The sequence below is a fragment of the Symphalangus syndactylus genome, chromosome 6, assembly GCF_028878055.3.
Source record: "Symphalangus syndactylus isolate Jambi chromosome 6, NHGRI_mSymSyn1-v2.1_pri, whole genome shotgun sequence".
NCBI classification, from domain to species: domain Eukaryota; kingdom Metazoa; phylum Chordata; class Mammalia; order Primates; family Hylobatidae; genus Symphalangus; species Symphalangus syndactylus.
Window position 1 is genome coordinate 136,935,413 of NC_072428.2, and position 14,486 is coordinate 136,949,898.

At 36.6% G+C, this 14,486-nt stretch overlaps 1 protein-coding gene across 2 annotated transcripts in view; it reads left to right on the plus strand.

The window, feature by feature from the left end:
* Nucleotides 1-14,486, plus strand: part of CNTNAP2 (contactin associated protein 2) — a 2,323,962-nt gene that overhangs the window by 1,005,335 nt on the left and 1,304,141 nt on the right. For both annotated transcript variants that reach the window (XM_063641685.1, XM_063641684.1), the window contains exons 6-7: nucleotides 5,031-5,215; nucleotides 12,733-12,876. In XM_063641685.1, coding sequence (XP_063497755.1) covers nucleotides 5,031-5,215; nucleotides 12,733-12,876 — 329 coding nt within the window. The remainder of the gene's footprint in view (nucleotides 1-5,030; nucleotides 5,216-12,732; nucleotides 12,877-14,486) is intronic.

A 14,486-nucleotide genomic window follows, 5' to 3' on the forward strand; every position in this document is an offset into this window, starting at 1 on the left:
GGGTAGTGTGATGCCTCCAACTTTGTTCTTTTTTCTTAGGATTGTGTTGGCCATCGTTTTTTAAAATTCTCTGAAGAATCATCAATGGTAGTTTAATGGGAATAGTGTAGAATCTATATATTGCTTTGGGCAATATGCCCATTTTCATGATGTTGATTATTCCTATTCTTCCTATCCATGAGTGTGGAATGTTTTTCCATTTATTTGTGTCATCTCTGATTTCTTTGAGCAGAAGGTTTGTAGTTCTTGATAAGGTCCTTCACTTCCCTTGTCAGCTGTGTCCTAGGTATTTTATATTATTTTTGGCAATTGTGAATGAGAGTTAATTCATAATTTGACTCTCTGATTGCTCGTTGTTGGTTTATAGGAATGCTTGTGATTTTTCCACATTGATTTTGTATCCTGAGACTTTGCTGAAGTTGCTTACGGGCTTAAGAATCTTTTGGGCTGAGATGATGAGGTTTTCTAGTTACAGGATCATGACATCTGCGAAGATAATTTGACTTCCTTTCTTCCTGTTTGAATACTCTTTATTTCTTTCTCTTGCCTGATTGCCCTGGCCAGGATAGCCAATACTGTGTTGAATAGTCATGGTGAGAGAGGGCATCCTTGTCTTGTGACAATTTTCAAGGGGAATGCTTCCAGATTTTCCCCATTCAGTATGATATTGCCTGTGGGTTTGTCATATATGGCTCTTACTATTTTGAGGTATGTTCCTTCAAAACCTAGTTAACTGAGAGTTTTTAATATAAAGCGATGTTGAATTTTGCTGAAGAACTTTTCTGTTTCTACTGAGATAATCATGTGGTTTTTGTCTTTAGATCTCTTTGTGTGATTAATCACATTTATTGATTTGTGTATGTTGAACCAACCTTGCATCTCAGGGATGAAGCCTACCTGATTACGGTGGATACTCTTTTTGATGTGCTGCTGGATTCAGTTTGCCAGAACTTTGTTGAGAATTTTTACATAGATGTTCATCAAAAATACTGGCCTGAAGTTTTTGGTGTTGTTGTTGTTGTTGTAGTATATCCACCAGGTTTTGGTACCAAGATGATGCTGGCCTCATAGAATGTGCTAGAAAGGAGTCCTTCCTTTTCAATTTTTTGGAATAGTTGAAATAGGAATGGCATCAGCTCTTCTTTGGACCTCTGGTAGAATGCAGCTGTGAGTCTGTCTGGGCTTTTTTTGATTGGTAGGCCATTTATTACTGCCTCAATTTCAGAAGTCATTATTGGTCTGGCTTAGGGAATCAATTTCTTTCTGGTTCAGTCTTGGGAGGGTGCGTGTGTCCAGAAATTTTCCATTTCTTCTAGATTTTCTAGTGTATGTGCATAGAGGTGTTCATAGTATTCTCTGATGGTACAGGGAATACTATAAACATTATAGAGAAATACAAACATATTTCTATAGGGAAATACAAAAGTATTTCTGTGAGGTTAGTGGTGATGCCCACCTTATGATTTCTGGTTGTGTTTATTTGAATCATCTCTCTTTTCTTCTTTATTATTCTAGCTAATGGACTATTTTATTAATTATTTCAAAAAACCAGTGTACTAAATTCTCACACTGGTATAAAGAACTGCCCAAGACTGAATGATTTATTAAAAAAAAAAAAAAAAAAAAGGATGTTTAATTGACTTACAGTTTCACATGGCTGGAGAGGCCTCAGGAAACTTACAATCATGGCCAAAAGGGAAGCAAACACATCCTTCTTCACATGGCAGCAGGAGAAAGAAGTGCAGAGCGAAGTCGGGGAAAGCCCTTTATAAAAACATCAGATGTCGTGAGAACTCGCTCACTATGATGAGAACAGCAGGGGGGAAGCAGCCCCATGAAGTCCCTCCCCCAACACATGGGGATTATAATTTGGATTACAATTCAAGATGAGATTTGGGTGGGGACACAGAGCCAGATCATATCGACCAGCTCCAGGATTTATTGATTTTTTGAAGGATTTTTTGTGTGGGTGTCTCTGTATTCTACTTCAGTTTAGCTCTCATCTTGGTTATTTCTTGTCTTCTACTAGCTTTGGGGTTTGTTTGCTCTTGGTTCTCTAATTCTTTTAGTTGTGATGCTAGGTTGCTAACTTGAGGTATTTCTAGCTGTTTGATGTGGGCATTTAGGGCCACAAATTTCCCTCTTAACACCGCTTTAGCTGCATCCCAGAGATTCTGGTACTTTGTATCTTTGTTCTCACTAGTTTCAAAGAAATTCTTGATTTCTCTCTTAATTTCATTATTTACCCAAGAGTCACTAAGGAGCAGGTTGTTCAGTTTTCATGTAGTTGTGTCGTTTTGAGAGAATTTCTTAATCTTGAGTTCTAATTTGATTGTGTTGTGGTCTGAGAGACTGTTTGTTATGATTTCAGTCGTTTTTCATTCACTGTGGAGTGTGGATCCTTTGTATTGTTCTGCAAGTCAGAACATATTTTCAGGAAAATAGCTAGACAATATGCCTTCGGACATTTGAAATCTCTTGCAATACAGTATTTTGGTCCAAAAATCATAAGGTAAAAAGAGAAATGACCACTAGGATTTAAGTCCAAATATGTCATTTGCAACATTAATTCCAACGTCAAAAATTGGGAAAAAAATTAAACACATAGAAATATGTTGCTAGCATTTAAAATGTCTGTGCTCACTTTTAATTGTATGGGGAAATATCATATAATATTAAATAGAACCCGTAGGATATAAAATCTATCAATCTATCGATCTAATTAAATATATGCAGTCATGTGTCACTTTAAAATGGGGATGCATTCTGAGAAATTCTATGTGAGTTTCAACACTTTGTAAACACAAGAGTATGCAAAGACAAAGGTAAATTGTATAGCCTACCACACACCTAGGCTATATGATAGAGCTTATTGCTCCTAGTATACAAATCTGTATAGCACGTTACTGTACCGAATACTTTAGTCAACTGCGTAAAAAAACTGGTAAGTATTTGCATATCAAAAAATACAATGGATACAGTGAAAATACAGTGTTAAATTTGATGTTAACACCATTATATATGAAGCCCATCGTTGAAAGAAATGTCATTATGTGCTGCGTGACTGTTTGTGGAAAACATATGGAAGGAAACAGACCAAATTATTTTTAGAGGTGGAAATATTTTTGCATTATATTTCACTTGTTTCTTCATAATATTCTCTACTTCTAATAACGAATATGTATTCATTGTGCTACCAGGGGAAAATAGCCTGAAATTATTTTTAAAACAAGACCCAATAGAGGAAAAGAAGGAAGAGCAGGGGGAGAGTAACCAGAAACAAAAGACGTTTTTGTTTTTTACACATAAGAACATTTTATGTGTACTTCCATAAAATATGCACACATGCACACATGTGCACACACACGCACTGCAGTTGAATTATATCTAAAGATGTTTAGTTTTTCAAACTTTTCATTTTTTATCCCAAATGAAACATGTAGAGTAACCTTTTAAAATCAACTGTGGCTTATAGCAGTGTGACATTACTGTTTTCAAAGAAATAACTGACTGTGTGACCTTACCAAAAAAGGTTTATTAGCTTTACACTGGAAAGCAGTTTACTGATGGAGTTTTACTGACTGACTGGAATTTATGACAGCCAGAGAGAAATATCCACTCAAATATCTACTGCCATTCTTTAATGCAGTTACCTAAATATCAGACGTATCTGCCTGCTGCACAGTCTTCTAGTGTAAATATTTAAAGTAATAAAACTCAGTGTGACCTTTTCACTTAGTTGTGAATTTTCTTTCTTTCTCTTCCTCTTCCTTCTCTTGTCCCTCTCCTTTTCCTTGTCTCATTTTACACATACACACTGATTTACCATCACACATCAACATTTGATTTCATCACCATAAATGAAGAAAATATGTTCTAGGAAGATAATAGAAAATGTAAGGTATGGGGGCATTAGCATACAAAGGGAGAAAGGAAGGAGGGAGGGAGGGAGGGAAAGAAGGACAACGAGGAAGGAAGGGAGGGAGGGAGGGGAAAGAGGGAAAGGAAAGAAAGAAGGGAAGGAAGGAAGGGAAGGAAGGAAGGAGGGAAGGAAGGAAGGAAGGAAGGAAGGAAGGAAGGAAGGAAGGAAGGAAGAATTTAATGTGACAGTCAATTGTTTATCTCTTATTTCCATTATGCTATTTATTCTGAAACTCTATTATATTTTTATACTGATTAATTTTGCCTGATCATAAAAAGCAATTCTTGATTAGACAACATAGATGAAACAAAACATGTAAACTTTATCCAGGGATGACCTTAATGAATATGTTAGATTCTAACAATCTTTTACTTTTGTTTATAGTTTTGTTGCCATGGAGACCTTATTTCAACACTAAATGCTACATATATAATTCTGAATGTTATCATCTTAATTAAAAGATAACAAGTAAATTTTCTATGCCATTGACAATTGCATAGTGTTCTCTTTACAACAATGGCCTTTGGAGTCAATGAAAATTAAAAATGGTCATGCTGTGTAGTCTTACTAATAATTATAAAGTCATAAAAGATTAACAGGTAACAGTTACGTTCACTATATGCCAGAAAGTGTATTAAATTCTTTGCCTATACTAACTCATTTAATCCTCATGCAACCTTACAAAGCACGTACTATTAACTTCTCTGTTGTATATATGAGAAAATGGAGACCAAGCATTCTCCACTTGGGCTGGACCCCAAGCTAACAGTGGAGCCAGCATCAGAACCCGGCAGGCTTCTGTAAAAGCCCACGTGACACTGACTTTATAACAAACCTACTAAAATTTAGCAGAATTCATTGCACTCTCATAAAACACTCATTTCCCCCCTTTATAAAGAAGCACTTTTTTCCAACTTTAATAACTTGTACGTACTTTGAACATAAAGTATTTTCAAGTGTCGTTACTTACTGGTATCCCAGGTTAACTCGAATGGATAGAGCTTTGATGGAATGTCAGCCTCTAGGTGCTGTAAATGAAAGATCTTCTGCTTCACAGAGTTGGCCATAGCATCATTGCATTGTTTCTTTTTCACTCCTGTGCACCCAGGAAGCAACCAGCTTGGCCCCATATATGGCCACACATCAGTGATGACAGGAAGTTTGCTGGATGACCACCACTGGCACTCTGTGGTCATTGAGCGCCAGGGGCGGAGCATTAACCTCACTCTGGACAGGAGCATGCAGCACTTCCGCACCAATGGAGAGTTTGACTACCTGGACTTGGACTACGAGGTACGCATGATGACGTAGAAATTGTGATAAAATGTCGAGCAATTGTGTCAATCTCCTACTGTATTGTATTATTGTTAATTATTTTACTACTCACACCATTTTTATTTTCTTCTCTAAACAAGACACTGACAATTTTAAAAACCTAATTAATTTGTTTCATTTTATTTCTAAATTTATAATCATGAGTACTTGAAATATTATAAAAATCTTAGGACCAAAGTAATAATTTGAAGAGAGGAACCATGCTATCCAGGCCATTTAATAAATTCAGAATAAATTTAATTTTTAATCCTTTCATTGGTAGTTACTCATGTTATCAATTCTCCTTGAGAATGTGCAGTACATTATATGCAGAGGGTTGTCTAATATTTATTATAAAGTATTGAATAAGAAATCTTAGTTTCTGGTTTATATTAAGTCATTTAGAAACTCATGACTGTAGATGGGTCTTTTGACAAGCTCTGTTTTCTCAGAGTCAATATCACAAAAGCAATAAAGTAAAATACAGACTATTTTAGAAAGCTTGTTCATGAACAAGAAGACATATATTACCTTCTCAATAATTAGAGATTAAAAATAATCAGTGATCACGTTTATATAAATAAAAATATATTCCCATAGCTTAAGAGTAGGTATATCATATTTTTAAATTATTTGGAGAGCAATTCAACCATAAATATCCATTAAAACTGTTAATCATATATGTAGGTGAGCTCTTTAAGATGTTTATCAGCCAGGCATGGTGGCGCATGCCTGTAATCTCAGCACTTTGGGAGGCTGACGCATGCGGATCACAGGGTCAGGAGTTCGAGACCAGCTTGAGCAACACGGTGAAACTCTGTCTCTGCTAAAAATACAGAAATTAACTGGTTGTGGTGACACAGGCCTGTAATCCCAGCTACTCAGGAGGCTGAGGCAGGAGAATTGCTTGAACCCAGGAGGTGGAGGTGGCAGTGAGCCAAGATCGTGCCCCTGCACTCCAGCCTGGGCAACAGAGCGAAACTCTGCCTCAAAAAAAACAAAAACAAAAACAAAAAAACAACAACAACGAAAAAAATGTTTGTCACAGTATTATACATCCTAGGAGAAAAGGATAACACTGTACATACAAAAGCGGCAGAATGGTAAGATAAAAGGGAAGCAACGCTATTACTTAGCCAGAAGTTTCCAAACTTTCTTAGTTCACAGAGTCCTTAGTGTCTTCAAACTTTTTCCACAGCAGTCCTGAGCCATTAGGTCCAAACAACCTAAAAATTTATGTCATAAGACTTTGGTAGCCGTTCAGAGAAATAAACACAAAATAAAAGTGAAAGTAGATTTTTATTTCATTCTTAAACAGCAGCAATTATTACTAATGGGATGAGTGCTATTCCACTGTACGCCTGGCAGAAATGGGGATCAGATTTGCCACTGGCATTCTAATTTTCTATTCCACTTTTACTCTACATGATACTCTGTCTTAATCAGAGTAATGACCAAATCCAAAATTCACAAAGACAGCACATCATTAAAAGGAATGACACATTATCTAATACTGGAACAGTAAACTACCTTAAGCTAGAGTTTCACACAACGTCCAAAAGGTGTCAAATATTGTTGTGTTTTCTTTAAAAATTTCAAACATACTATGGCACCCCTATTAGTTTTCTGCACCACCTTCATGCTCCTTGGCACCCAGTTTTGAAATTGGAGATATATTCATGTATATACGTGTGGGTTATGTATATTCATGTATACCTTTTTTGTAAGAATATGGAATATGCTCATCATGAAATAAATGGAAAAAACAGGATAAATAGCTATGCTTTCTATTTTCTTTATGTTTAAATCGTTTCTATTTTTTTGCAATATGAATATACAATATATATTCCTAAATAAAAAATTTAGAATAGAATATGCTATACAAACACTGACGGAGACTTTATTAATATTAAATGAATTTAAGGTTATTGGAAAATATTTTATCCCTCCTCCTAAAAAAGTCTCTTAAAAGCAAACTGATTGTTAAAAGAAAATGTATGTGAAAATCCCAGAAATTTCTCTCTTCTCTAAATTAGTATGTGTCTTGGCACATGTGACTTATCTCTCAATGTACGAGAAGAGATCTTAAAGATGAATTATTCATCCTCCGTTAATAAACTTTGAAGTACCATAGAAGAGGTGAAAATTCTGGAACATTAGGAATGAGGAAATATAATTCTGAATTTTCAAAAAACCAAATTAAAAATTTGGGGTCATAAACCCTGTTGAGTGTATGATGAAGTCTATGAATATTCATGCACACACAACACTTGCTATATGGGATCAGCAGTTTCATGGACACTTTGAAGCCCATCTGTATACAATGCCATGTTTGAGAACTGCAGGTATAGACTAAAATACCTGGGAATAGAAACACTAGGAAGAAATTTAAATTAACTGACAAAGAATCAGGGTAGACTTACCATTTCTGGCTACTGCCAGATTACGGTTCTCTTAGAGACTGCGATTATTGGCATGAAATGTAATAAAAGTGGCTGTGCTTACCTTTATGTTGCTACACTTTTCTCTTAATGGAAAGGGACTCCCTTTGCTTATTTGTTTAGAAAAAGCCTCAGGGACTGGGCCGGGCACGGTGGCTCACGCCTGTAATCCCAGCACTTTGGGAGGCCAAGGCGGGTGGATCACCTGTGGTCAGGAGTTCAAGACCAGCCTGGCCAACATGGTGAAACCCCCATCTTTACCAAAAATAACAAAAATTAGCCAGGCGTGGTGGCAGGCATCTGTAATCCCAGCTACTTGGGAGGCTGAGGCAGGAGAATCGCTTGAACCCAGGAGGCGGAGGTTTCAGTGAGCCAGAAACGTGCCATTGCATTCCAGCTTGGGCAAAAAGAGCGAAACTCCATCTCAAAAACAAAACAAAAAACAAACAAACAAACACCTCAGGGACTATATTAGAGTCAGTCTCTAGTTTTGTCACACTTATCTCCTTGATAGATCCACACACTAACTATACTCAAACCTCACAGACTGCATGAAAATTAGCTTCAAACCTAAAATAGTACAAATTATATAATATTCATTACTGAACTATTTAAAGGCTTTGGCCTAAAGGAAGAGAAAGCGGTCTTGTTATCTTGACAAAACCTGAAGATGCAATGTCCTGCTTCTCCAAGATTATACTGCCTCAATTCTTCCAGAGTACACTAAGGACAAAGGCACTGAAGCCCAAAGGTAGGGGTGTGCTGGTAAATGCTTAACAACCAGCTCTCTCCAGGGAGGAATGGTCAGGAATTCCCTGATATATAGCATTTCTTAATTTTCATTGTGCGAATTTCCCACGTGGTGGATTTCATGCCACCATATATGGAACTGAGCAGGGAGTTGTGAAGAGGTGCCTAATAGCACTATATGACGGTATTTCCATCATATAGTTGCAATAATTACAAATGACCTCAAGAACATATATGAAAGTAAAGTGTAGAGATAAATTCTGAATAGGTATGAATTTTGCGTTTCATGTAATTTATTTAATTTATAGCTTACATAGTGGAAGTTTTAATAATAGCTCTGCTTAACAGTCGGTTCTTGTGAACCAGTATGAGTGGGATTCAGCACAGCACTGCTAGCATAAATTAAATATATTTACCACAATTTCTGGAGATGAACATCATGAAAGAAGTGATGGAATACAAGTTCACTCCTTTGATGTAACTCTATGTAGACTTTGTTTTTTTTTTTTTTTTTGAGATGAAGTCTCGCTCTATCACTAGGCTGGAGTGCCATGGCGCAATCTTGCTCACTGCAACCTCTGCCTCCCGGGTTCAAGTGATTCTCCTGGCTCAGCCTCCCGAGTAGCTGGGATTACAGGCATCCACCACCACTCCTGGCTATTTTTTTGTATTTTTAGTAGAGACGGGGTTTCACTGTGTTAGCCAAGATGGTCTCGATCTCTTGACCTCATGATCCGCCCGCCTCAGCCTCCCAAAGTGCTGGGATTACAGGTGTGAGCCACCCCACCCAGCCCTAATTTTTGTATTTTTAGTATAGATGGGGTTTCACCGTGTTGGTCATGATGGTCTCGATCTCTCGGCCTCGTGATCTGCCCGCCTCAGCCTCCCAAAATGCTGGGATTACAGGCATAAGTCACCACGCCCAGCCTCTGTGGACATTGTTTGTGACCTAGTCCTAAGAGTCTGTCTCGTCTGCTCCTCTTGTAGCTGCCTATACTGCAAAGTGGGCCAATCACCACCTGTGATCAGGCTGCTGGCTACAGAGTGGCTTGAGACTGTTGTGGTGATATATACGTGCGCTTCACTTCATTTTTCCTCAGCGTAGTCAATAAAAACCAAAGGGCAGAGCAGCAAAATGGTGTTTGGCCTAGATTCTCTCTGTTCTTCAGAGCACACCCACTGTGGATATTATGCTGTTATCTTTTGCAATACAGCTCTGCTAGGGAAGTAGAGGAATGACTCTCTTGACCATTGCAGAACCACAGACTGGCTAGGAAGAAAATCAATCACAGGAGGAGAAGCCCGAGTTTGAACCAGTTTCTGCCCTTTAATGGTTGTGTGACAGTGGACAATTCATATTCCCCTTCGATAAAATGAATGTAATCGCATTCTTCGCATAGGGTTATGTGAGGAGGCAACAGGAAGTAATAGAAAAAAATGTATGTGAGTTAAGATTACATAGGCTACATTTAATGGATGCACGTTTCTTCTGCTTTACGTAAAAGAAGACTGGAGGCAAATGGCCGCTCCACGATCTTCAAGATCACAGTCCTTTTCATTCTTGCTCTTCCTCTGTCCCTGTTGCAAATCACTCCAAGACAGCTGCTAACGTTTCACTTTGCACTTCAGTTAGCAAGAAGGAAGAGAGCAAACAAGACTGTGCCCTCCCCCTCTTAATGACAGTTCTTAGAATCACATACAGCCCTTCCACTTAAATATCACGAGACCAAAACTGGCTTCAAAGAAGTTGATAATGTATTATATTGACTGGGGAGCAATGTGCCCAGCTGAAAAGCATTATTTTTTCCCTAATGAGGGTAGCAAGAAAGGATAGGTAGAGGTATCCAATAGTCCCTGCCACACTTTGTGAGCACTTGAAAGCTAACAAAATCGTTAATGCAGTTATTTCTTTAGAGGCAAGGTTATTGGATGGCAAGGTCATTAATAAATGTATCATATGAGCCACAGGAATAATTGAATATTAATCAGACAACTGCAACAATATTTGTTACTATCAGCTTCGTTAAAATGTCAAAACATTCTGTGGTCCAACTAGTTTATTTTACCAATGAGAATTTTATTTTATTTCATTATTATTAATTTTCGAGACTGAGTCCTTCTCTGTATGCTCAGGCTGGAGTGCAATGGCAAGATCTCAGCTCACCGCAATCTCCGCCTCCTGGGTTCAAGTTATTCTCCTGTCTCAGCCTCCCCAGTAGCTGGGATTACAGGCATGAGCCACCATGCCCAGCTAATTTTGTATTTTTAGTAGAGATGGGGTTTCTCCATGTTGATCAGGCTGGTCTTGAACTCCTGATCTCAGGTGATCCACCTGCCTTGGCCTCCCAAAGTGCTGGGATTACAGGTGTGAGCCACCGTGCCTGGCCCACCAATGAGAATTTATAACTAGAAGGAATAAATGACAACCTAATATCCTATCATTAGTTACCTTAGGAATTGGGGTCAGAACTCACTAAATTGTCAGGATCTGTTAACTTGAGCCTGCATTGCTTTTCCAGAGCACCTTGATGAGGTGGACTTGTGCCTAGAGTTGCTGAAAACAGGGAAACTGTGAGGATAATTTGAATCCCCTGCAGAAAGTGAAAGGTCCAAATTAAAGAAATATGCACACGGAGGAATATGTGTTTAATAATATTAAACATTGATGGTATTACTACTGTCAGTTGGGGAAAAATTGATCAAAAAGATTGTAAACAGGAGACATAGTACTCCATTTTAGTATCAAAAATGATTGCCTTTGGTACTAGGTACACTTGTAGTACCTAATATGTTCATTTCAGTGCAACTTGAAAACATTTTCCCAATAATTCTACTTTAGATTACTGTCTATTTCTTCTTTGTAGTTTTCTGATTCTTTGGGATATATTTTTTCTCAATTTTCCTTTTACCTTCTTATATATGAACTTTGTGGCAAATAATACATATTCAGCTAACCATTATTAATAATAATTGATTTTATTTTAAATAAGGCCTTTTTTTTTTTACCATTACCTCATAAACCATAATTTGTGTTTCCTCCCCTAAAACTACTTAAGCATTTAAGATGCCATAACACTAAATAATAGAACATAATTTGTTCATGGACCTTCCAGAACACAGAATATTTGACTTATGCTTCAAATATGAAGTCGTGATTTTTAAAATGTCTTCACTGTTGCTTTCATTTCACCCCATCAAACGTGCTCTGGAAAAGCACCACAGGCTCAAGTGAACAGATTCCTAACAATTTAGTGAGTTCTAACCCCAATCCCTAACGTAACTAATGATAGGATATTAGGCTGTCACTGATTCTTTATGGTTATATATTCTCATTGAAAATAAAGTGGTTGGACCACAGAATATTTTCTGACATTTTAATGAAGCTTATAGTAAAAAAAACAGATAATGGTAATATTGTATGATAATTTAAAAGATATATGTTACAAGTATTGTATATCTTGATATTATAATTATAATTAGTGGTTGGCTTCATTTACTACTAATTCACTATTCATAGTAAATATCATCCTTGACCATGCAAATACTAAATGCAATTTTGTATCATAGAGATTTAATGCTATAGTATATATTGATCAAAAATATATAAGAAATAGAGATTGTCTTTCTATAAGCGATAGCAGCCAGAGGAACACAGTAAGTAGCATTGTCTTATTTCTTAAGATTTAAAAGACCTATAATATCTTTAAGCCTACACTGCTCAACTTTGAGTTCCCAAATCCTAAGTGGTCCCTAATCAATACTGTAATGATATTTTTTGAACTATTTTCTACATCCAAAATAAATCTAATGAATTTTTGACAATAATGGTCATTAGACTACAAGTCTGCATAGGGTAAATACGATATCCTTTGCTATGGGCTGCAGTTTTATCAGCTTATTAAATTAGTGCTGATTATCTCATGCTTACTGGAGGTATTTATTGATAGTATGTCTTTGAATGATAAACATAAAATATATTTCTAATATTATTTGATAAAAGAAGTTTGCTGAATAAAAATCTTTTAACATATTCTCAAGAAAATTTATAAAATGCCTTTGGGGCAGTAAAATTGCAAAGGATCATTGCTTTTTTGGTTCAAGTTATAATCTAATTATCAGAATGAATGACTCCATTAGACACTTTAACAACATAATTTAATATGCCATAGATTTTGGAGGCAGAGTGCTGTAATATTTGTATATTTTGATTGAGGTATAGATACTTGACCTTGACTGTATTAACAGTTTTGTCTAATTTATCATAATGCAATGTAGATGTTTACATTTAATTTCTTTTTCTCAAAGATAACCTTTGGAGGCATCCCTTTCTCTGGCAAGCCCAGTTCCAGCAGTAGAAAGAATTTCAAAGGCTGCATGGAAAGCATCAACTACAATGGCATTAACATTACTGATCTCGCCAGAAGGAAGAAATTAGAGCCCTCAAATGTGGTAAGAATTTTCACCCTCAAAATATTGGTCTATAAAAAATCAAGGAACTTTTTTTGTTTTTTGGAGTATTGAACAACAACAAAATCATGATAATTTTCATCATATCTGTGTTTGGGAACAATGATGTAAAACAAACATTAGGGTTATCAGAAATAGTGTAGATACTTGCTATTCTTTGAGAATAGATAATGGGACTAGCTTGGAGTACGTGGTAAGTTTTATTCCCATGGCGCACAGAACGTTAGACTCAATATTTCTGGATGACTCACGGCAGGAGAACAGATACATTTCAGCACATGCTTCATCCCAGCAGTTAGCAGCCCTTAAACCGGCAGCATCATGTTTTCAAATCTCTCATCACATGTGCTCTAAGTCACTTGCTTATGGTTTAATTTAATATTTTTAAAGTTTTTAAATCAGGGACTTTATTATATTTACTCCTGTGCTTCCAAAGATGATTTGTTGGAATATGTAAATAAATACGCTTTTTAACAAATCTCTAACCAGACTAGATATTATACAATTAAATCAAGCTTGATTTCCACTGCATAGCCAAAGCTGTGCCACAGAAGTTCACAGTGATTTTTTTCTGCCTCTTGTGTGAGTTGGTGCCAGGTTTCATTAGATTTTGGAAGGAGAGCAAAAGTCAAAGAAAGCCCCAGCACACCTGCCTCCAAATGACACTACTCAACATCCCTAAAAGATACTTAGTTTACAATTTTAGTATGAGAGTTCCCTATCGTTCTGCAAGACCAGGAGCTGCTTTAGCCCAGAGAGGCTATTTGGGTGAGCCTAGAATTCCAGAGACCCATAGAATAAGAATATATTATGCACTAGAAGTAGAATAATGTCATGAGTGCTTGCACTGTGCTCTGAAAGAGCTCTGATGGTCTCGTTGCCTCAAATTTGAGCCTAGGTTTTCATAAAATGATTTGACAAGTGGAAATCCCTGAATGAATAAACAGTTCAGGTTGAATATGAGAAAGTTTAAAACAATAACTTAATGCAAATGATTATTTAATAAATAATTTTCTTTAAGTAATCATAAATTTATAATAGAAATTAAAACTTGAATTTGGTTAAATTTTCTTATAAAGTATATTGACTATATGGAAAAATAATAATAGCTCCATTTATAGGCAACAGATACTGTGCTAGGCAAGTTATATTTTACATTTAGGATGATCTGAGAACAATACTGCAAGAAGGATACAAACATTTTGTAGATGAAAACATTGAGATTTAACATGGAAAAAATAACTGATTTTATGAGAAAAATAACTTTTATTTTATGAGTAGGAGATAAAATTATAGATTTATAGCCTGGCATAGTGGGTTGCTGCTGTAATCCCAACACTTTGGGAGGCCAAGGCAGGAGGATCACTTGAGTCCAGGAGTTTGAAACCAGCCTGGGCAACATAGTGAGACCATGTATCTACAACAAGTGAAGAAAATTAAATTAAAAAAATAAATCAAATTGAATTAAAAAATTAGCTGGGCATAGTGGTGCATGCATGTAGTCCCAGCTACTTGAGAGGCTGAGGTAGGCGGATCACTTGAGCCCACAAGTTTGAGGCTGCAGTGAGCCATGATTGAACTACTGCATTTCA